Consider the following 23,318-nt stretch of genomic DNA (forward strand, 5'->3'; position numbering starts at 1 on the left):
TAAAAATAATAAATTCTGCAATAATTCTTAAAATTTCTTCTTAATAATTTTAATAATTTTAAGAATCTTTGTTAAGGCGATAATTAAAATAATCAAAGCGCGACGCATTTTAATGCCTTCCCAATGTCGAAAAATCATTATTACAAGCTATTACCATTAAAGTAGTTATTATCTTAATAAAAATTTTATCTTGAACTGACTATTTAAATTTTTGTTTGTAGCCAGTATTTGTAGTCTGTATTTACTTTAAGACCATCTTTAGTGATATTCTACCTATTACGACTTTGTGATAAGAGTTCTTAGTTCTACTTAAGTAAGAGAATCAACTATGAATACCAGCATTGTAACTCGTAGCATTTCGACTTACAGTTATACGTAATATTTCTCGGTAAGTATTATATATCATCGTCTAAATAAAATTCAGTCGAAACAACAATTTCTCTACTTATTCTACACTTAAATTAAAACATATTACGTCGTGTTTCGGAGGCATGTGTGTTATTAAATAATTTACATCGATGTAAATTATACGACATACATTATGCTAGTTCATGTCGTTTTTTCTCCTATAAATATCTCTTGAAAAAAACGACAAATCGTTCCACGACATCTAATATAATAATCCATTAAAGATAAAAAACATACAATGGCAAAATATATAATTCAATAAAACTGCCACATTCCTTGGAGTACCATTTATTTATGTTTGTTACATCAATTTATCCTTCATGAGAAGACAGTTGATATATTCATCGCATTGCGAAGATAGATAAAAACAACCCGTGATGATTTAAGAATGTTTTATCTGTTGACAAAATTTTTCCATGGCGCTATCGGCGAGGAATTATCGAGGAATATAGTCAGACGTTTGTTAACGATCGAGACGAGCAAAAGTGAACAACGAGCCATCCAGCTGGTAAGTCTATCTTTTTATTCTCTTTCATTTACGCGAATTTTCGAGCATTTCATCTAAAATTTTTTCGAGTTACTATTAGTTTCGCTGTATATTGCATTATTGGTAAAATTGTTCTATTTGCGTTATCAATAAAATTACAACTTTAATCGTGTAATAAGATCATTATATTCTGTCAAGCGGAGACTTGTCGCAATTATATGACATTGTAGAAAAAAAATTACCTATATGTTATTATATTATAAAATATTAATTTATCTTAATACAAAGCTCTTCGGGTTATCTTGGAAATTTTCATTTTAAATTAGAAAATAAGAGCATATATTTTTGATCTAGTATAAGCCTTTTTACGCTTTATTGAAATTATGTGTTTATTTATTATTACTGTTTGAATTACATAATGCGCTTCTGTTACATATAACGTCACTTATACATGTTATGATATCGCTGCATATTCGTAGCAATATTATGTCATTATCTATTATCATATTATAAACATTATCTACTATTATATTATCAATTGGCAAATATGAAACGTTTTTAAAACGTTATAATGCAAATTATAAGAACATATTTTGTAAGGGAAGACTCGAGAATAAAATGCTAGAAAACACTAGAAAAATGTATAATGAATTTAATAAAAGGAAATCATGATTGATTCACTAATAAAAATTTTGCAAGTATTTTCGTTAAATAAAGTTTTTATGTAAAATCATTCAATACTCCCAGAATTGGCAAAGAAGTTAATAAAATTTACAACTGACAAAAAAATCTTTATTGAAATCGGTGAGTCAACTTACATGGCCTCTTCTCGATCAGATTTATTATAAATGTTCTTATAGTTCATTTCCAAGATAAATTAAAATACATATATAACAATATTTTCATTACAGACTGCAATTATTAATTCTTGGGGCGATAGGATGGCAGCATATGTGTGTATCGAAGACTATGAGAAGCATGCTCTGGAACATTTGACTCCTTCCATAAGGGACTACTATAAAGGCGGCGCAGGAGAAGAATATAGCGCAAAATGGAATAGGGAAGCTTTTAAAAAGTAATGTAATCTATCTAATCTAAACTTAAAGACAATAGTAAGTGGAAATCAGCTGAAAAACGATTAACACAAATTTTGAATTTCCAATTCCAACAAAAATATTATTGATCAAATATGGTCTTATTCGCTTATTTGTGTTATAAGTAAAGAAGTAGAAAAGATTTTTAGAAAGAAAAAGAGAGAAATAAGAAATAAATAATAAGTTTAATATGAAATATTTGATCTGAAAAGGTATTACTATTTTTCTAGATATTTATATTGTATAATATTGTACGTATACGATTCCTCAATTAATACATGGAACTGAAAGATAAGATATTAATATATTCTTCATATAGATTAGCGACTAAAAATATGACTGTCCTAATTTTTGATCATTTTTGCAGTTACAGGATACGTCCCAGATTTTTGCGAAACGTGTCCGAAAGAGATATAAGCACGACGGTGTTGGGTTACAAAGTCTCAATGCCCTTGGGAGTTGCACCTACCGCAATGCAACGTATGGCACATCCTGATGGAGAGTGCGCCAATGCAAGGGGTAAGTAAACGTTTTGCGAAATATTTCTTATATAATATATTGAGATATTGACGCTTGAGGTTGCTGCTTAATTAGAACTATAATTTTATTGTACTATACTTTTTATTATTAGATTGGTATGTTACGTTTATTGTAAAATATATAAGGATCTTTTTTAATACAAACGTGTATATTAAATCATATAAATATGCTATAATAATAATCAAAGATTAGTCCAAACACACCAACGATCACAGACAGTTAACAATACTTCTTTAACATTCATTCCATAATTGTCAAAGATTCGCGCTCAAACATAAACGAATATACTGATTAATATAAAGAATAAATGCTCCAAATGTAATCATTTCTTATATATATATATATATAATTACTAACTCCATGAAACGCTCCATTTATACAGCTTTGATTTTTCGAGTATATCATAGAATAACTTTTAAGAAACTCATGTTTTTTTCTATATTTAACTAGAATACAACAGAATTTTTAAGACAATATATTACGTGGTAATATGTATTTTTAGACTTTTCCTACTTAATACAATATATTTCAAAGAAAAGTTATATTATGAAAGAATCTAGGATTAATATAAAAAATGTATATTGTTATTTATTTTATAATTTATTTATATCTGCATATTATAAGAAAAAAATTATATACTTTATATTTGAAGTTATTCTATAATTTACTTATGTATTGAAAACGGAAAGCGATTTTATATATCTTTCCTTTCATTATTTTTCATTATTTTTTTTTAAACAATTTTATCTATTAAAGTATAGTTCATAATACTTATATTGGTTAATGACAATGGAATGAATTCAATGAATAATTAAAACTATTATACAAGATATGTGTCACATATACTATAAGCTATTTTTCAGAAATATTTAGGGATAAAGAGGAATTTTGTGTTCATAAAACTTTTTTTATGCGCCATATAAAAAAATAAAGATCTTAAGAAATCACAAAATTTTAGTATAATTTCTGATAATTAATAAGAAAAAAATAGTTTGTAACACTTTATGTGATTCATACTGCATAAATTGTATTCATGATTTCTCGATAGACTTTAAAACTTGATTCGTTAAAGAAAATTCTGTTTTAATGAAAAAAATTTTCATTACAATACAAATAAAATAATATCAGTCCTGCTTAGTCATGCTGCTAAGCAGCGTTTGAAAAGATTATAATCTTTACCGTAATATTAATTTGAGCGAAAGGGAAACTTAAATGCTAAGATCATTATCGTACCGTATGGCTATGTGATGTAAGGCACGATAGAGCGCTTATGCGATATGTATAGACACATCCGCCGATATGAAGACCGCTTGTTATTCGGGAAAATTGCACATTCAAAGAACGAAAATTTCGCCTTGTGCTATGTGCAAATTATTGCGCGTTGATCGAGTCTTACTTTTCGTTGCTTATTAATACAAGTTCAATATGTTGTTCAACTTGGAATTTGCGATGTGACTAGTAACCAGGAATAAAAAACTTCTTAGAGTTCTATGATCCATTTCTATCAATGCGCAATGTAGATAACTTTAATCTCAGTTTAATTTATTTTTTATCTATTTCTAATTCTTAGAAATAGAAAAAGATAAAAAGTAAGTTAAATGGAAGTTAATCTACATTGACGGAAATGGGCTTATAACAAACAGGAATTCGGCGCGAGCCTACTGTTCAAGAAACATTATGGCAGTACTAAGGAAGAGAGTTCACTTGAGCTTGGGTCCTATGTTCTCCCAATTATTGATTGCCTTCATATTAACTTGTTCTATCCGCCATTTCTGAGTGGGTGATGATTTGTCGCATATAGTCACAAACACTCTTTTACTGCTCGGGTCGGTATCTAGGCATCTAGACGAGTAACCATGCTGCAGCCACTGCTTTTCAACATCATAACGCCATAACTGATTGCCTTGTTTCCCATGACAAGGATACAAGTTCACTGGTGCTTTCTCTTCGCCTTTGGATACATCTAAGCATTCCGTGCGATCTTTCGGTCTGATATCCTTATGCCAAGTCAATCGGAATTCTTGTTCACCCGATACTTTTTGATCGTCTTTCATGCAGGTGTCCACCACGACAAGCTCGTCTCTCTTCCGCTTCTTCGAGTCCAAACATAGTTCGGTCACGCCCATGTTTCTAATCTCTCCGTAAGCGAAATCGTCTGGCTCTATAGGTGGATACACTTCCACGAGGTCGAAGGCTATGTTCTTCATGAACCAATTAAAGGGTTTACAGTGCAATTTCTTGCGCAAGGCCTTTTGCTCCGACAAATCTCCCGGATCCAATGTCCGCAAGTGCGGTCGTCTCTTGTAGAGATATTCCGCATATTCGTCCATCCATACCTCAGCAACTCTTTTGAAGTTCTTTCCCAGAAAGTCACCGCGGCCGGGATTAGGGAATGGTGGGAATTTACGATAGACATGACCAACTCTGGAGCACGGTGCATCATACATTTGACCGCCGCATTGCCAGATTTTAAAGGACAGCTCATATTGTTCGCCACCCCATATATCCAAGCCTGGATCGTAACCGCCCAATTCCCAGAAGAATTTGGCGCTGATTGCAAACAGACCGCCCGCCATTATAGGACTTTTGAACGGCTCTGTAGGTCTCTTCAAATCTTCCGGAAGTAATGGAAGCCGCTTGTAATACAACTCCCAGTCAAATGCTCCTCGGGAGCCTTCATCTTGCGCTATATATTCAAAAGTCTCATAAGCTATCACATCAATGAACGGACAAACACAAGTTTTGTAATTTTGCGCAATAGGTTCTAACAACGGCGGCAACCAATTCACATTGGCTTCGCTGTGAGAGTCCAGGAACACGAGAACCTTCGCTCTTGCCTTCTTCGCACCCGCCAATCGGCCTCTGATCAATCCCGAGCGTTTTGATAATCGTACGATCGATACCTTCGGCAAGTGTTGGGCAACGTAATCATCTAGTTTCTTTTTTAACTCTATTTTCGTGCTGGCGTCGTCGACCAATATAATCTCTTCTAAAAGGGAAGGCGGCGACCGATTAACCACGCTCCAGCAAGTTCGTAGTAGCGTGCTGAAATGCTCGTTGTGGAAGGACACTATCACAGAAATGGGATCCAGGTTCTTCAAATATTTTTTCTTTCTACAATCTGGATGACGAATGTCAGGTACTGAACGATTCATTGATATCTCATCACTGACTGCTGCATTGAATCCATTTACTTGATACAATTTTTCTTTTAGCACGTCGAGGGATGGAGAAAGAAAGGCTGGTTTTCCATGTTCTCCTATCCCCGTACGTTTTTCCTCTTCCTGAATTTTCTTGTAATCATGCCAATCAATTTTGTCGTCCAAATCCTGTAAAATACGTTGCTATTAATAATCAGGAATGATGAGCTCTTGTCTATTTTTGTAGGCTTGTTTATAGAAAAGCTTACAGAAACAAGATAAATTTTGAAAAACAATTTATTTTTCACATTAGACAGTATTATTACTATATTATAAAATAATCGATGGTGATGATATATGAATACATAATACAAAATCGACAATGACATATTTGCGACCGTAAAAAAAACTAACGAACCACCTGACTTGAGCATGTAATCGTGTTGGTATATTCCTGATCGTTAGAAATGCAAAAGAAGTGCAAGTAAAACTCGTTTACTAACTGTTATGTGCACATGAGAAAAGTAGGTTTTTAGGTATGCATGTGCATAAGATGAACTCATAAGATCCGGTATATCTAATGCTTCGACTGCTGAAGCCATAAACGCGTATTAATTATAAATACAATAATTCAAGTAAGCATTCTTTTACCGTGTCAGCAGGAAATTGAACTCAACGAAGTTACAACGGTTCTAATTCTCTCTCGTTTAACATCTGGCGCAAGATTTATCCTGTTGCGACTTTTTTTTCGCAATAGAAATTGAATTCAATGAAATGTCATACCGAGTTCCATTTCTCCGTAAGCAAAAATGTTAGATAATAGTATGCAATTATTACTAGATTTGTGCAGAATATTATGGCAAATTGGCAGCAATTATATTTATATTAAACTCTGTTTTGTCAGCAGAACCTGCCGACATAATCTGACAACGGTTTGTCAGCAGAAAAACCGAATAGAATCTGTCATTTTTTGATCACTCAATTGAAACATATTCTTTAAATGATTACAAAGTGCATTCTTCTTAAATCAATATATAGAAAATTCTACATTTTTCTCAGTTTCTGCAATTTATAATTATGACCAATCTATTATTACATTTTATCAATATAAAATGTGATAAATGTATAGCTAATTTATTTTTAGTACATTTGAATACCAATTAAACAGATTTTGCCATTCAATCAGTCACTACATTCTGTAAAGATTTTAGTTTCTGTTAATATTCTATTAACATAATTTATAGACATTGTAAAATTTGTTCTTAACAAATTTGGCTTAAATTAATTAAATATGAAATGGTTACGAAATGACAGATTCTGTTTGGTTTATGTAATTTATCTACTATCATTACTACTGTCACTATTTTGTTAATAGGTCTTGTAATGTTTCTATTGACATTCTGCCAACAAAATTTGTAATAGATAGTTGATAAAATCTGTTTTTGATAGATCATGGGATATTTAAAAGATGAAGAAATGATAAATTCTGCTTGATTTTTGCAATCAATTCTGAGAAAAATTTCTGGTTAAAAATTCTGATCATAGTAATCAGAATTCTGTTATCTTTCCATTAAACAGCACTCCATTAAACAGATGTGTTTCTATTGGCAGTCTATAAAAAAAATTTGTAGCAAACACTTTAAAAAATGTCTGACAGATTTACTATCTCAATTATAAAATCATTAAATGTTTACAAAATCGCAAATTCTGTCATAAGATTTCATATTCTATCAATAGATTTCTATTATCATCTTTATCTTGTCATATTTATAGATTATTCTAGAATTTGTTATGTTGCTGCTAGCATTTCTATCAACAAAATTTGTAACAGATGCACCTAGCTTGCTTAAGTTTTCAACAACAAACTTTACTATAGATAACTTCATTATAAATATTGATTCATGTCTACTATCTATTGGATGAAGTTTGATCTGGGGGTTGATTGTCTATCTTGAAACAAGATAAAAAGAATAAAGTGAGCGAATTTATTGGAATACTTATAATTCTATTAATCAACATTTAGTTAACATCTTTGCTCACTTTATAACTTTTCTCGTTTTAAAATACACAATTAATCGACCTTCTGATGCGGAATTTAGCTTCCCGTTTGTACCTGACGTAAATGCTCATCGTTCCCTCGATTGCCGTCGTCCACCACTGCCGCCGCCAGGGTGTCGAGTGACGTCGAGATTCGACGGTTGGGTAATCGCGCGTAGTGGAACACCACGACGGTCAGGAACACAGTGAACGCCGCCAGAAGGAGGAACTTAACCAGGCTGATTACGTTTCGCCTCATCTTCGCGAGAGGATCATGTCTCGCGAGCCTCCCTAACGAAGACTACGGGTACAATGCTCGTATTCATAGTCAGGCCTTATATTTAAGGTTTCCTTAAATTTATCTTCAGTTGCGCTCTATGAATTATTTTACTGGCTACCGAGCATCTAAAGATAAATTTAAGGAAGGTCTTAAATATAAGGTCTGACCGGTCTGATTATAAATATAGACATTAACCTCACCTCTTATGACTTATCTCGTCGCGTGAACGTGGCAGACGCAGGAGGGTCTCGCAGCGTGAATAGACGGATGCGTTGTCCGTCATCGCCGCTGCGCGGCGACCGGGAGATCTCGAGTAACGAGTTGTATCTATTGACTTTACTCGACTGTACTCGACTAATTCGACTCCCGCCTGACGATCCGGCGAAAGCATAAAGGATCGATGCAACAAACGACACGCACGACTGCCATGAACTGCCACTTGCTGCAAGTTGCAATTGCTGCACGATGACCGATATATTAGAGGGGTGGGAGATTACCTTCGTGAGAGAGAAACTTCGCCAAGGAAACTTGTTTTTTTCTATCCGCCCGCGCGATCTCGCCTATCCGCCCATCTCTTGCCGCTTGTGCGAACTTAACGATTCTTCGATTAGCATTGATCGAAATTTTAATTGTTCTTGCATAATCCTATGCACAAATGTAAATTTTTTTTAAATAAGAAATAATAAGAATATGAATTTTAAGAAGATCATTTATATAAGTGTATAGTCTTTTGCTAAAAAGAAATAACTTCGATGAAATGATTAATTTAATTGATTGTTAATTCAACTGATGAAATAATCGCTCGAAGAAAAATTTCTAATTACTATATAATTTATTACCTTTTAGTTTTTTTTTCATTGCTTCGAGCAAAAATGTATACTTCTATTGTTACAAAAAATTATTCATTAATTGAATTAATTGGCAATTAATTTAATCAACAGAATTATTTACATATTTCGTTTTTTTTAAACCACAATTTAAGTTACAATTCAAGCTAACAAAATATTGCTGACATTGTTTTGTAAAACTGTAATTATCAATTAACTTAATTGTATTTAATTTTATTGGCGGAATTGCTTGCCTCTCTAACTATTCTCTGATCCTTTTTTTCATGTTTCAAGCAGCAAAAATGAATAATTTTATTTTCATGCTTATAAAAGATGAATACCATATAATATATATATAATATAATTGCAGTTTAAAATTAATTTTCGATTAATTATAAGTTAACTGAAGTCGAAGTCATCTTCGAGGAAGATCCAAACCTTTGATATTGTTTGTTTAAAATTATTTCTAAAGTTGAATTTTGAAAAGTTAACTTTGATTAGAAATGTCGTTGTTAATTGGATATAATCTTATTAATTTTACCTTGATTTAGTTTCTACAACGGTAATTTGCGACGTCACATCGCTCTGTATTTTTTGCTATTGAAATTATAGCGCGTTATATCGTTGCACTATTCCAACTATAATACTAGTATTGTAAATCTCGATTTCACCTGTAAGATTACGTCATGCGACCTGTTTTTGCAACATGCGTAACCTATCATTATCTGTATTATTCGTAACTCATGCAGCAGATCTTGTGAAAGATACATATGGAAGTAACAATTAAACGTACGCAATTCTTTTGTATTGTATTATTTTCGTCGTGACATCATTTTTGTTAAAAGATATAAGACGTTTAAAAATTTTATGTAATTGTTAATTAATTTTGATCCTTCTTTCGACAATTTAAAATCATACATATAAAATATGTGTACTAATTAAATAGTTGACATACATTTTGACGAGACATTTAATAGCACTATTTTATTAATATGTGTCTAATAATACATATCAGTGTATTATAATTTATTATAATATACGCGGATAGAACTATTAGGCTAATTCTACAATGTGTTCTTTGTTTCCTGTTTCTTGCTGTTTGTCTCTGTTTGTCTCTTGCCTTTTTGGTCAATAAGACAAGAGACAGAAATAAACAGCAAGAAATAGGAAACAAAAAGCACGTTGTAGAATTAGTCTTAGTGTTTTGTTGTTCAATATATGGAAGAAATATTAGCTTAAGAATAATGAATTATAATTTATTATAGTTAGAAATTTTTTGCTTTAAGCTTCTGCTGGTTCATTTAATCATTTAAATTTTCATATATACACACACATACACACGCACGCACGTACGCACGTACGCACGTACGCACGCACACATACATAAACTTATTAATCGATTAATGCCCATTTCCACCAATGTAGATTAACTTTAATCTCGGTTCAACTTACTCTTCGTCTTTTTCTAGTTCTAAAGATTAGAAAAAGACAATAATTCAACCAGCAGATCACTTAAAGTAAAATTTCTGAATTGAATGAAATTATTCGGATATTTTTATTATATATATAATAAATATATACAATTATGTGTATATATATATGTATGTATATATAATAAGATATTTGGACAGTTTTATTCAATTAATTATAGATACATTATTTAAATTTTTTTTACTACAAATAGTTTTGTCACTTTTATCTATTTATAGCTGCTCAAGCAGCAGGAACAATTTTCACTCTTTCGACAATAGCCACGAGCAGTATAGAGGAAGTGGCAGAAGCTGCACCGAAGGGTATAAAGTGGCTCCAGCTCTATGTTTATACTGATAGGAATATTACCTTAAATTTGATAAGACGCGCCGAACGTGCTGGTTTCAAAGCACTGGTTCTCACCATCGATGCGCCAATTTTTGGTGATCGACGCGCCGATTTGAGAAACAAATTTTCACTGCCTAATCATTTGAGGTAGGCATGTAGAGGTGTATAGAAAATAGTGAATATGCTTAAATAAAGTAAATGTACTTATATAAAAATACATAGATGAACAGATGAGTTAATAAATTGCTGTTAAGAATAATATAATAATTAACTGTAAAGAATACAAAGAGATAATTAACGGCAGCATTTGTAAGAGTTCTATGTATAAAATAAAAAAAAAGTATTTTTCATTTTTTATTTTTCAAAGCTAATTCAAGAAAAGATTATTTTTCTATATGTGTGTATGTGTGTGTGTGTGTTTATAAATACAAAAAATTAGTTAACTTTATGAATTTAAAATAGATAATAGACACATGTGAGAGAGAGAGAGAGAGAGAGAGAGAGAGAGAGAAATAGATACCTAGTCAATCCCTACATTATGTATTTTAAATTTAAATGAAATTTATAATATGGTAAAAAGAATTTTATATTTTTGCTTTAGATTCGCAAATTTCCAAGGTGATTTATCGAAACGAATAAATTCAACGAAAACTGGCTCTGGTCTTAACGAATATGTTACTGCACTGTTCGATACATCTCTTTCCTGGGATGACGTAAAATGGCTTAAAAGGTATCTACATATCATTGTTTGTGAACTTCCTTATCTTGACATTTTGGAGCAGTAATGCCCGTATTTACAGTCAGGCCTTATATTTAAGGCTTCCTTAAATTTATCTTCAGATGCTCTACGAATTATTTTATTGGCTATTGAGCATCTAAAAATAAATTTAAGGAAGCCTTAAGTACAAGGTCTGACTATATGAATCTTTTACCATATAGCGAGCAAATCAAATATCGATTTGAATCAAATTTGTCGTAGAATTACAACACTACCGGTAATTCTTAAAGGAATATTAACAGTAGAGGATGCATGTTTAGCCGTGGAAAATGGGGCTGATGCCATCATAGTATCAAATCATGGTGCGCGTCAGATAGATAGTGTTCCAGCAACGGTTGGTTCATTTCTTGTTTAAACAGCTTTCGATATTGAAAATTTAAAGTATTAGACAATCATTTAGAAGATTATATAGTATTATATATACGGTACGTGAATTATTGAAATAATTGTATTCACAGATCGAAGTTTTACCTGAAATAAGCAAAGCCATAGGAGATAAAATTGAAATCTATATGGATGGTGGAGTGATGCAAGGCATTGACGTGTTCAAAGCATTGGCATTGGGTGCAAAAATGGTATTCATTGAACATATATATATATATATATATATATATATATATATATATATATATACATACGCACACACACTATAATAAAATATTATAGATATGTAAATAGTTTGTCCAAATTTAGTTGATCGTGTTTTTTTTTGCAGGTATTTATTGGCAGACCGATGCTATGGGGCTTGGCATATAATGGCGAGAAAGGTGCTTACGAGATTCTTGAACTTATGAGAAAAGAAATTGATTCTGCATTCGCATTAACTGGTAAAATAATGCATATATTTTTACATTAATGTTTTATTGATTATATTAATTTAGAAATATTTCAAATCAATGTTTCTTTTAGGTTGCAAGTCCGTAAAAGATATTACACGGGATATGGTAATTCATGCATCTTACTATAGCCATCTATAAATTAATTTTACATCAGACGTAGTTACAGATATGTACAAATATGGAGCGAGAGTCGTTTGACTACTTTGTAATTGATCACAAGCCACTCATACAGTTTGTCTCGAAAAAACTAGGCACTAGAATAATTGTGGTCAATCGCAACATGGTCAAACGGAACGTTACCACAAATACATATGTACATATGTTCAAAGGATATCGACATAAAATTTTTAGTTTTACTGATGATTTTTTGTTACTAAGAATGTATTTGTTAAGATTGTATTTCAGAAAATTATTAATTATTTGTTTCACTTTTATATATTTTCTGTAAAGTAAATATATATATATATATATATATATATATATATATATATATGTGTAGTAAATATGTATATAATGCACATTACTCTCTTAAGTATATTAATTTACTTTTTTTTTTAGTATTAGACTTATAAGCTTAAATAAAACTCTTGTATAATTTTAAGGTTTGCAATAATGTATTATAAAAACTTTCACATTTGTATTGTATATATCAGTTTTATTGTTCCCAAAACGGGTTACAATTCACTTCATATTTTTTTTTTTAATTCTTTAAGCAATCTCTTGTAAATCGAAACATAAGATACGGATTGGGATCTCTCACTAATTATAAGTCGCTTTTATATAGTTACGCGTTACTTTGTACTGCATTCGTCCAAATTAGTCATTATTTGATTAAATGGACTTCAACAACTAATCACATTGCATTTTATATTGTGCATGTTATTTATACAATAGATATAGTTGATACAATAGATTTTAACATTTCCTAATCTTAAAGAATCGCTTTTAAGATACAGAGAGATACTTAAATCGTTACATCTTTTTCTTTTGATAAATGACATAAAATTTTGAAATTTTGTTTATTTAAAACGAGAATGAACTTTTATGAAAAAATTTGAAGTATTTTTGATATACTAATGTCAAATAATTATATGATATAAGTAAATATAAAAAAAAAATAATAGAAAAAATTAAGGAATATTAGTACTTTAGAATATTAATAAAATTTGTTATATAAGTAAATTATAATCACTAATACCACATATTGTAGCTAGATTCTGCTATGCATTATTAGATGTACTTTTCAAATCATAAATTAATTTTAATAAATTGCTACGTTTTTTCGAAACCATTTCTGGAATGATACTACAATCACAATCGCTTACTTTAGAATTTTTTATAGCATGTCTAGATATTATATCTGCTAAACATAAAACATATAAACCGCAATCGTAGTTATTATTTTGTTGCGGACAATCCATTTCAATATATTTTCTCTCCTGTTTCTCAAGAAAATATTTTGTCACTTTCCGTGCAAGCTTTTTCGCGGAGAAGCCATTAATACCGCTTGACGAATCGAAGTGATAACACATTTTTTCCATACGAGAATATACTAATAAACTCCAATGCGAACCACCTGCCTCGTTGCTATCACAGTCATTAAGAGGGAAGAATATAAAATCATAATTTGTAGCTTCAATAGGATCTAGAAATATATTATATTGTGAAGAATCCTGCATCTTTAATAACTGAGCTACTTCAGGCCCGATAAATAATAACTGGCTTTTATTATCCTTCCTATATTGTTGATTCAGATATTCGAAATAGAATCCTATTATAATGTCATTAAGCCAGTCATTTCTCTCCAGTAATGCAACATCCGATGTTCTGAGTAAGTAGTCATGATAACTTAACACAATATCATTCTTGTATGGATTCGTCGGATGAGCATCATGGGATAAGTGCTTTGAATTTGCAGGCAAAACCGGCATGGTACTAAAATCAGAGAAATATAAAATTTAATGTACATATTTATCTGGAAAAATGTAACGATAATAAATAAACTTGAATATTTTATTCTGAAATAAAGAAATTTATTTATCCTCAAACTTATATATATCATAATAAATAAAACATTAAGCAAAGTACGCTAGCAATTCACTAGAAGATTCAAACAAAATACATATTGTGGGAAATTGATATCTATGTATATATATTCTGTTTCACGCATGATGTATTATATATTCTTGTTATTTTGAATGTTAAAAAAGAACAAATGACATATTACGAACACTTGTATATTACAGTTTATGTTCTGCCAGAATAGTCTGATAGCAGATTGCCAACAGAATCTGTCATTCTATAATCGTTCAAATGGAATATTATTTTTTATTCAACATCGGTGACTTATGATTCATTCAATCCTGGGATATATTGCATAAAATAATTAAAACTTAAATTGTGACTGTTATTTATTATTCCCATATTAATTTTCAGATCTTTAATAAATCGATATTGATAAAATTTTCATTGTTTAAAACTTTAAAGGAGGCATTATATAATCTCGAAGAGAGATCGAAGATGCATACAATTCACTACTTAGATATATTTACAAAGAAACTTTGCAAGACTGACTGAGGCCACAGTCAAAGTCTCGCTACAAATACTTTGAAGCGTTTGATGGACCAATCAAAAAAAAGAATTTTATAAATTGACTAATATAAAAACGTTTTAAACCATTTGTAGCATCACATTGATCATATCCTGAATTATTCTCGATCCTTCTTTATTATATATTAAAAAAACCTTTCCGCACATAAATAAAACAGGAAAGGCAGTTTTTAAATTTCATTTTTGAGACTCTTGCAATGTATAGAGAATGTATGAACACTTTCGAAGATTACAATTAATAAATACCCATCAAATCTCGAGTAACTTGGCTATCGCCAGCTAATGATTACGAAATGATTCTATACTCGATTCATACAATCTATCTATTATCATATTTTACACAGATCCTGTTATATTTCTGCTGGTATTTTACCAAAATAATTTATATCAAACAACTTTACAAAACATGCTTCAACAGATCTGGGTATATACGTGTGGCAAAATGCGTGAATCAAAATGAATAAAGTTACAGAGGAGATAGTCACAAGTGCTCGTTTCTTCTTCCGTTATGGATGCTTGTCCCGTTTGGATTGTACTATCTTTTCTTCTTTCACCTTTTTTTTTCTAGAAATACGTATCCTCTGTGTGAATTATTTATATTTTCTTCTGTATATAAGATATAACGCGTGTTGTCGAGTATCATGACGGTGTTTTTAGAACTGTATACATTTTGACGTCATGGCTTTGATGGCTGCCTCTCTTATCACGTGATCATGGATTTGATACGATATTTAAACACTCGTTAGAAAACTATTTTCGATTTTCCTGTTATTTTGTACATATGTTCATGTATTCTCATACGTAGAATTTATTTCGAGTAGAAAAATCATCTTGCGTAAATTTTTTTTTTAATTTTTAAGTTTTGTCGGTAAGTTAGAAAATCATAATTTTCTACTTATTCTTTACTTTAATCAAAAACACTAATTATTTATCAGTATCTATTAATTTTAATCTTAGTTTCATACTTTACCTATTTTTTAAATAATTCTTAAAACAAAAAGATAAAAAACAAGTTAAACTGAAATTAAATTGGTACAAAATAAACATAAAACTGGAAGAAACTTAATCGTTGATTAAGTTTCGTTAAAGTTAAGTTTTGCCGAAATCACTTTAATAAGATTCTTTTAAATATAAAAAGTGAATCGCGCTTTGCGACGTACATAAAATATATATTTATTAAATATTTATGTGCAAAAGTTTAATTTTTTTTTCCTTATACAAAATATATACATTCTTTAGAAAAATATTATTTTATAATAATTCATCACAGTTTTCTTATTTTTAAAACAATCTCTTCGTACTACATTTCTTCACCATATAAATAAGCGTTTAGTGACTAAAATATCGCAATTTGGTTAATTAGTTATTGATAAGATTGTTTTAAATATAATGATTTGTTCAATGAAAAGTAGCGTGTTTTACAATTTTTAATCACAACAATATTTTAGGAAAAAGAGACTAAAGGTGTAGATAATGAACCTAATAAAGCTTGCTGAGAACAACAAGTTCAATAGTGATTATACACGTATATACTGCCATTATACATATACTGTCTTTTTAACATTTCGTTAGATACATAATGGGACCCTGTAAATCTACAAAAATATCGGCCAATCTCGTTGTGCTCAATCAATCTTGGTGGACATGTCTTTAAAAAGTCTAAAATAGAAAAATATTTTTAAATCGCACTTATACGCATATAAATGACATCATAAAAGTACATGTATATACACAAGCACATCTAGTAATCTGTTTGTACCTTCGGGATAATATATACTTCCACGTTCACAGAGGACAAGGTAAAATGTTTGTGAAGGATTAAGGTTAAATCCTTCAATCAGATCATGTATATACATAGGTACACGACAAGTCGTTTCGACTATTCCAAACCAACCAATAATCACGCCTGGAAGAGCATACGTGATTGATAGATTGGAAGTCACTATCATTCCAATTGCATACTTTATATTATGTCCTGTCTTTAAGTCTACTTGCAATCTATTTTCAAGTGGCTGAAATTGTAGGTCTCTCACAATGTTAACTAACATCTTTTTTATATATTTATTACTTCGTAAACTTTTACTGTTTTCAAATTAGTTTTCATATTCAAGTTGCAATTATTAGTTATATTAATAATTAATATGATATTTTAATCAATTCATGAAATGAACTGATCCATTGATTCATTCAGTATAACTGCAGTGAGTATTAACATATTACGCACTATATCTAAAGCTCACTTTATACAATTTATAATTCATGACAAAATTTTATTTATAAATTTTAAGCATCGAGTAATACAGAAAATATGTAAATTATCAGAATCATAATTATAATGTTTTATTTTTAGAAATAAAAAAAGATATTAAATATAGTGTAAGTATACCTGTGATTGATCAATTGTATCTGCTGTAATGAAAATTGAAAATTTCTAAGCACTTATATATGTATAAGTCGTCTTGTCGAATAAACAAACGAATTTTATCAATATAAATATAAATGAAAAACTTTTTTTTAATACAAGAATTTCTTTCTCATTTATAATTATATTTATAATTTCATATATAAAATTAGAAATAGAATTATGTCACGAAGTATAAAGTAGGCTTTATATATGTAAATTGCATATTTTTCATTATAAATTATCATAAATACATACATATTTTTTCCGCATATAACGTTTAAATTTAATTAGCAGTCTTTTAGCTTGAATTACTTCCAGAGATGTTCTGTTACTTTCCTGCGTATATAGAAAAACAAAGTTTACTTCAAAACACTTTCTGTACAGTTGTTTATTAATGTACAAATATATGAAAATTATTGTATCATAGCTCAAAGTTTGCTTATACAACAAATATATAAGAAATTTAAAAAAATTTTATTTTTTTCATATTAGCAATCATTCTTATATTTTATTATTAGGTGTTGGAATTAATTCGTAGCGTTTTACAAGTGATGGGAAGTACTTTCATTAATGTATTTTTTAATGCTCATGTGAAATAAATAACATTCTTTCATTAAAAAACGCTACGAATTAATTCCAACACCTAATATATTATCTATTAAACAATCAATTCTTATCGTATTGCGAAAAAAACAAGTTTGCAAAAAAAAGAGAAATTTTATGAGAATGTGATTTATATATAAATTAAATTTACATACCAGTATCTTTTGTAGTGAGATTAGGAGACCTGATAAATTCATTTTATTTTGCATATAAAAATGACCTAGTGCTCGAATCTCGTCTATATCGTATGGGTTTATCATATAGCGGAATTCCATCAATGAGCGTTTTTGCAGAGTTCTATCTTGATAATGTTGGTAGTTAGGATTAACCATTTGTAAATGATAAATCATCCGTAACACGACCTTAAAACGAAAATGTATATAAACTAAGTTAGCAATGCAACAAATGGAAAGTTAATTTCTTCATATATAATTCTCTCTTACATATAACGTATGTTTTATTGATTTATTCCGTGTTGTTTATCTGTGACTAATCTATATTTTTACTACTTATTTTTAAATTTAATAAGATATATAAATAATGACCAACCTCTGTAGGACTAATCTCATTGTGTTTATTAAAATTTTTGATGGGACATCTTCTACCACGAGTTTTGGGACAATCGTTTCTACCCACAATAGCTCCACCATGCAAGATGTCAATATAGAAATATTCTTCATCTTCAGATTTTTCTGTAATACTGTAGACAATAAAAAAAGAATATGTAGTTCACATATGCATGTATTCATTTATATAGATATATATGCCTATATGATATATGCGCAAAATGTCTTACAAATCTTGAACATGTTTCTGGACAAAAATATAGAACAAATGTTCCTATAAACTAGTTCGTAAATGCTTCATTGTTGAAATAATGGATACAAATACGGTAATATCAAATGACACTTGAAATTTTTCAAAATTATTTTGTTTATAAGAAATAGTGTTTTTCATCATTTTCCATATATCCCTGAGGTGGACGTACACATGACTGGCGCATTACTTCAAATATTTTTATCTGTTATTTTGAAACATTTGCGACTTTGTGTTCATAGAAATATTTGTTCTTTTTTTTTATTTAGGAATATGGTCACAAAATTTTAAAACATATTTATGATTTATGATTTATTTTGTATCAATATGTAAATATATGATAAGTCTGATAAATTAAATGCTTCTAAATTATACTTACGATTTTGGTTTCCAACTTAAAAAGAAGTGAGTAGGAAATGCTACTAGATCACAGCGTACGCCAAGTCTCCTTGCTATACTCTGGAATATTATTGCCAGAGATACTGCATCACCAACTTTGTTTTCTAAAACCTAAGTATTACAAATTACATTACTCTGTGTGTGTGTGTGTGTGTGTGTGCGCGCACGCGCGCGCGCGTGAGTGTGTAAAAGAATGTCCTAGACTTTGCGATGCCCATTAATAGCAGATTCTTGAGATAATTTCGAGATGAAAATCCTAACACTAAAATATTAAGATTACAGTAGTTTTTAAATGAAAAGAATTTAAATCCAGCCAACAGAACTTGAAATTCATGTGATCAGGCATGGCACATCGTACAGTAGTAAAGTTGTTTAGAAAGGTAAAACAGAATTGATGTTTGAAAATATCTTAACTGTTGTACAACGTGCTATGCCTAATGCGAATTTCGAACAGTTAAATTGGCTAAATTTAAATTCTTTTCATTTAAAAATTGTTGTCTCGACATTTTGATATTAGAATTTTCGTCTTGAAATGATTTCTGGTGAAAAATCTGCTAATGGATGTTACGTGAAATTTGGGACATCCTGTATATATAGAAAGATATTGACACTTTACATTTTTATAATAACGTAACAATATACATAATAATATAAATAACAAAATATGAATATAAAAATGTGCTTATGATGTAATTGTAATATATCATCTATAATATTGTAATATATCAATAATCTATATCTTACGCAATCTATAAGAATGTCCTCCAGTTTATATAAAAGGTCTGAAGCTAAAGCTCCAGAGAAACCTAATTCATCAAATAAAACTGTTTGAAGCATATTTATTATCTGTTTTTCTTCCTCTTTGCTCCATTGATTGTCGTTAACGTTGTTATTTTTCCAAAAAGAAAATTGCTTTGCGGACGTTGAGAATATCGGATGGTCACAATATACCTTTTTAAGACGCTTTAATACCAATTGTGCAATATTATCTAGCGATGCTTCTATATCAAAATAAAAGATATGTTTTTGAGGTTGATACCATTGTGCTACAATAGTAGCTGCCTTTTCTAGAAGTTGCTGTTCTTTGGGATAACTTATAAATTCCTGCCATACATCCTTTGTATGACGCTGTTGTAAATATTGAAGAAGTATTTTGCTGTAATATTTATGTGTTAAATTACAATCAGGTAATCTGAAAAATACATGTACATTAATTGTACAATTAATCCATACATGTCTACAATATTAATAATTTAATAAATCTTACAGTGGCGACATTGTAATCAGATGCATCATTTCATCCTTAAGAAAATAGTAATTCATACTGTGAGCGCCCATATTTGGACAGAATAGTGCATCGAAATATTCCAAGTCACTTTCGGAAAAATTGTCCTTTTGAAAGAATCTCTCGGACATTAGCGACAAGTGACTCCGTAATTTATTTCTACATGTTATGCTTGCTTTTACATCATCTTTAAAATTTATGCATTTTTTTTGTATCTTCAGTTTGTCATAAATTCTTTTCATGTTAGGCCATCTAGCATTAACCAGAAATACTTCGTTATTTTCAAAAATTTTAAGTAAGTCATTTATAGAATTTGCACATATCATTAAAAAATTATAAATTTAAAAAAAAGTTGTACAGAGTAACAATTAAAACTAAAACTAAAATTATTATTCTGTAATAAATAGTGCGAAATACATCAAATTTGTATACTCGTTATAAATAAATCTGTCATTATTCGTATTGAATATAAAATTCATTATTTTATTTGTATTCATTGTAGATAAAATTCTTTATTTCTATTAATTATTGCAAAAAGAATATTTTAATCATATAAAAACAATTACAATTCAGAATCTATGTTTAGCTTTTAAAAGAACCGTTCACTATGCAAATTCAGAGTTCATTTGCATTCATTTGCATGCATTTTTCAGTTATTTAAAAAATGTATAATCACTAAATTATTAAAATTTAAATAAGAGATTTAAATTTAAATAATTCAGATAAGGCTAATGAGAATCATAAAATTCTCTCTCTGTTGTAAGAGTAAAGAGATAAGAGAAGCAGATAATCCTCAGGTGTTGCTGATTATCTTCAATTTATTTCGAACATTTCAGCTCCTTTTGGAATCTTCTTTAGCCAATACACAATCATCAGATCTTTCATTGAGAACAAGCTCAAAAGGAGCTGAAACGTTCGAAATAAATTGAAGATAACCATCAACATCTGAGGATTATTATCTGCTTTTCCTATCTCTCCATTCTTACAACAACGTATGACTCTCATTAGTTTTATCTGAACTCTTATTTATATTTTATTGTTTAAGATTGAGAGTCCTTATTTACATTTTATATTTATATATTTATTTGAATTATTTCATTAAATTATTAAAATCAACCAAATTATCTGTCCTTGATTACATGACCGTTATTCAGAAGAAAAAACTTTGCAACTGTTGTAAGATTCTTTAATATAATTAATCTTGCCCTTAATTCTTCACTCGATCTGAATGTATAAACCAATCATATTACAGAATCTCCAACTATTGTAAAGCAGTAAATATTAAACTTCTAATTTCAACATTTATTTCTTCTTTTTGTGGAAAATTTCCTATTTATTTCCTTGATAAACTCTTTGAAATGGTTCCTATAAACGAGAATGGATTGAAATGGATTAAAATAAATTCACATTCGAAAAAGTATGTATTTGCAAACATTGAAATAAATTCTTTTTAATCCCAATGCATTCTTATTTATTTATGGAAATTGCATGAAGCACATTTCTATGCTTTTCAAAATAAATAAAAATTTCAGTTCTTTAAGTATATTATGAGAGAATACAGTTTAATTCAAAATTCTGAAATGTAATTTTTTAACTCAATTAAACAAGTTTTTGCATCTAAATGAAGCTAAAAAATCCATTTGAATGATACTAAAAGTATGCATTCAAATGGATTTAAATGGATTAAAATTTCAGTTTATTTTAATGCATTCTTGTTTACACAGTGCGATAAGTTAAAGTAGACAAACATATCAGGATTCAGTTTCACTTCATCTTATTGCAACATGTGCACCAGTTCAGAAAGTTCATCGATAACAACTTTCTCATTTCGTTTTTTTTTTTTGTAAAATAGGACAAACGTTATGGGCTTTCTATAATAAGCCATTAGTCATAAATCAGAAGTCAAAAGCTAAAAATTGATGACTGTGATTGGTCAATTTTTACTATTTTCAGCTTTTGATTTCTAATTTATGACTAATGGTTTATTGTAGAATTAACATTAAACTGTTAATCATTCGTTTTTAACTTTATCTTAATCTTAATTTTTATTTGTTTATTAAATATGAAATATCGGAGTTGTTGTATTCTTGAAGACAAAATAATAATAACAAAATAATTGGAAAACGAAAAACGCCAAATATTTAATCTCTCCGAACATATTCATAAAAAAAGTTATGATCATTTAAAACAAACACAAGAAATCAAGTGTCAACATGAAGAAAATCGATTATGTAAATATCAACATTTTTGTTCGACTCTGATTCTCATTGAACTCTTATGTCAAATAAAGCGTCAGATAATTCGAAACAGCTCGAAATATTAACTAGTCGTACGAAATTCACGAATAATCAATTTCAAATACAATTTCAAATACAAATTGACATATTCGTTGGGTTCGCATTCGTCATTTTACCATTTGTGCCAATTTGCCAGAGAAAGTTTTTTGATAAAATTAAAAGATATAAATTGCGCAGTTTTAGACAAACTTATCTAAGTAAATCGTGATGAGAATTTCAAGAGAATGACGAAGTTACCTTTTATAAAGTTTTATTTGCCATAGCGTGTTGTTGTGAATTACGTTGAGAAATTGTCGGCATGTTAAACCGAAGTTCAAAACATCCTTGAAGCTAATATCTTCTTGTTGTAAGATGATGTAGATTACCTCATTGGACAGATTCTTTATCGTCGCCATTGCAAACAATTCGACATGTAAGAAATTATAATCCGCATCAAAACCGCAATGGATGTGTCGTCTTTTTCTTCTCAAGAACTTCCACTTCTGTTCTATATCTAAAGCAGTGTTGCCAACCTCCGCATTCTTAAGCCGGAAACACAATAGATCTGTGGTCAGTTTCCTGTTCCTGCATCTCTCTGGTTCTAGAATTCTCTTTCTCGCTTTAAACAAATATCAAACGTATCTATCTCACTTTAAGTTCCAAAAGTGTACACTAAT

General features: G+C 29.7%; 4 protein-coding genes across 7 annotated transcripts; 1 reads left to right on the forward strand and 3 right to left on the reverse strand.

The window, feature by feature from the left end:
• The first annotated feature begins 658 nt into the window (after window positions 1-658).
• Hao (Hydroxyacid oxidase) lies at window positions 659-13,536 on the forward strand. Its single transcript, XM_011067715.2, has 9 exons — window positions 659-916; window positions 1,807-1,970; window positions 2,357-2,508; window positions 10,523-10,778; window positions 11,233-11,361; window positions 11,611-11,743; window positions 11,868-11,984; window positions 12,125-12,236; window positions 12,319-13,536. The coding sequence occupies exons 1-9, from the start codon at window positions 797-799 to the stop codon at window positions 12,384-12,386; spliced, it is 1,251 nt and encodes a 416-aa protein (XP_011066017.1). The 5' UTR covers window positions 659-796; the 3' UTR covers window positions 12,387-13,536.
• On the reverse strand, window positions 1,666-8,631 carry LOC105153065 (N-acetylgalactosaminyltransferase 6). Of its 3 annotated transcripts, none has more exons than XM_087404674.1 (4): window positions 8,484-8,631; window positions 8,187-8,428; window positions 7,783-7,997; window positions 1,666-5,858 (listed from the first exon to the last, which is right to left on the reverse strand). In XM_087404674.1, the coding sequence occupies exons 3-4, from the start codon at window positions 7,963-7,965 to the stop codon at window positions 4,230-4,232; spliced, it is 1,812 nt and encodes a 603-aa protein (XP_087260800.1). In that variant the 5' UTR covers window positions 7,966-7,997; window positions 8,187-8,428; window positions 8,484-8,631; the 3' UTR covers window positions 1,666-4,229. The 3 variants fall into 3 exon arrangements, with proteins under 3 accessions (XP_087260800.1, XP_087260799.1, XP_087260801.1); XM_087404673.1 differs by having other exon boundaries at window positions 7,783-8,007; XM_087404675.1 differs by having other exon boundaries at window positions 7,783-8,111.
• LOC105153089 (sentrin-specific protease 8) lies at window positions 13,228-15,908 on the reverse strand. Its single transcript, XM_011067727.2, has 2 exons — window positions 15,344-15,908; window positions 13,228-14,183 (listed from the first exon to the last, which is right to left on the reverse strand). Exon 2 carries the CDS (start codon window positions 14,177-14,179, stop codon window positions 13,469-13,471), a length of 711 nt encoding a protein of 236 aa, XP_011066029.1. The 5' UTR covers window positions 14,180-14,183; window positions 15,344-15,908; the 3' UTR covers window positions 13,228-13,468.
• Window positions 15,909-16,055: 147 nt separating this feature from the next.
• On the reverse strand, window positions 16,056-23,220 carry LOC105153097 (F-box only protein 21). Of its 2 annotated transcripts, XM_011067747.2 has the most exons (9): window positions 22,900-23,220; window positions 20,348-20,617; window positions 19,825-20,272; window positions 19,061-19,191; window positions 18,415-18,565; window positions 18,021-18,227; window positions 17,518-17,598; window positions 16,618-16,870; window positions 16,056-16,517 (listed from the first exon to the last, which is right to left on the reverse strand). In XM_011067747.2, the coding sequence occupies exons 1-9, from the start codon at window positions 23,055-23,057 to the stop codon at window positions 16,366-16,368; spliced, it is 1,851 nt and encodes a 616-aa protein (XP_011066049.1). In that variant the 5' UTR covers window positions 23,058-23,220; the 3' UTR covers window positions 16,056-16,365. The 2 variants fall into 2 exon arrangements, with proteins under 2 accessions (XP_011066049.1, XP_011066041.1); XM_011067739.2 differs by lacking the exon at window positions 16,056-16,517 and having other exon boundaries at window positions 16,626-16,764.
• Between the last annotated feature and the right edge of the window lie 98 nt (window positions 23,221-23,318).

This window comes from Acromyrmex echinatior, chromosome 3, assembly GCF_024713525.1.
Source record: "Acromyrmex echinatior isolate Ae372 chromosome 3, ASM2471352v2, whole genome shotgun sequence".
Lineage (NCBI taxonomy): Eukaryota > Metazoa > Arthropoda > Insecta > Hymenoptera > Formicidae > Acromyrmex > Acromyrmex echinatior.

Excerpts from the sequence above, each read along its gene's own strand:
- Hao (XM_011067715.2), top strand. The coding sequence starts at position 797 with ATGTTTTATCTGTTGACAAAATTTTTCCATGGCGCTATCGGCGAGGAA. Across the intron at positions 917-1,806 it reads AACAACGAGCCATCCAGCTG|ACTGCAATTATTAATTCTTG; the intron begins GTAAGTCTATCT and ends TTTTCATTACAG. Across the intron at positions 11,985-12,124 it reads TGGCATTGGGTGCAAAAATG|GTATTTATTGGCAGACCGAT; the intron begins GTATTCATTGAA and ends TTTTTTTTGCAG.
- LOC105153065 (XM_087404674.1), bottom strand. The coding sequence starts at position 7,965 with ATGAGGCGAAACGTAATCAGCCTGGTTAAGTTCCTCCTTCTGGCGGCG. Across the intron at positions 5,859-7,782 it reads ACGATGAGCATTTACGTCAG|GATTTGGACGACAAAATTGA; the intron begins GTACAAACGGGA and ends CGTATTTTACAG.
- LOC105153089 (XM_011067727.2), bottom strand. The coding sequence starts at position 14,179 with ATGCCGGTTTTGCCTGCAAATTCAAAGCACTTATCCCATGATGCTCAT.
- LOC105153097 (XM_011067747.2), bottom strand. The coding sequence starts at position 23,057 with ATGGCGACGATAAAGAATCTGTCCAATGAGGTAATCTACATCATCTTA. Across the intron at positions 20,618-22,899 it reads CAAATAAAACTTTATAAAAG|ATGGCCTAACATGAAAAGAA; the intron begins GTAACTTCGTCA and ends GGTTAATGCTAG. Across the intron at positions 18,228-18,414 it reads ATGAGATTAGTCCTACAGAG|GTCGTGTTACGGATGATTTA; the intron begins GTTGGTCATTAT and ends TTTCGTTTTAAG.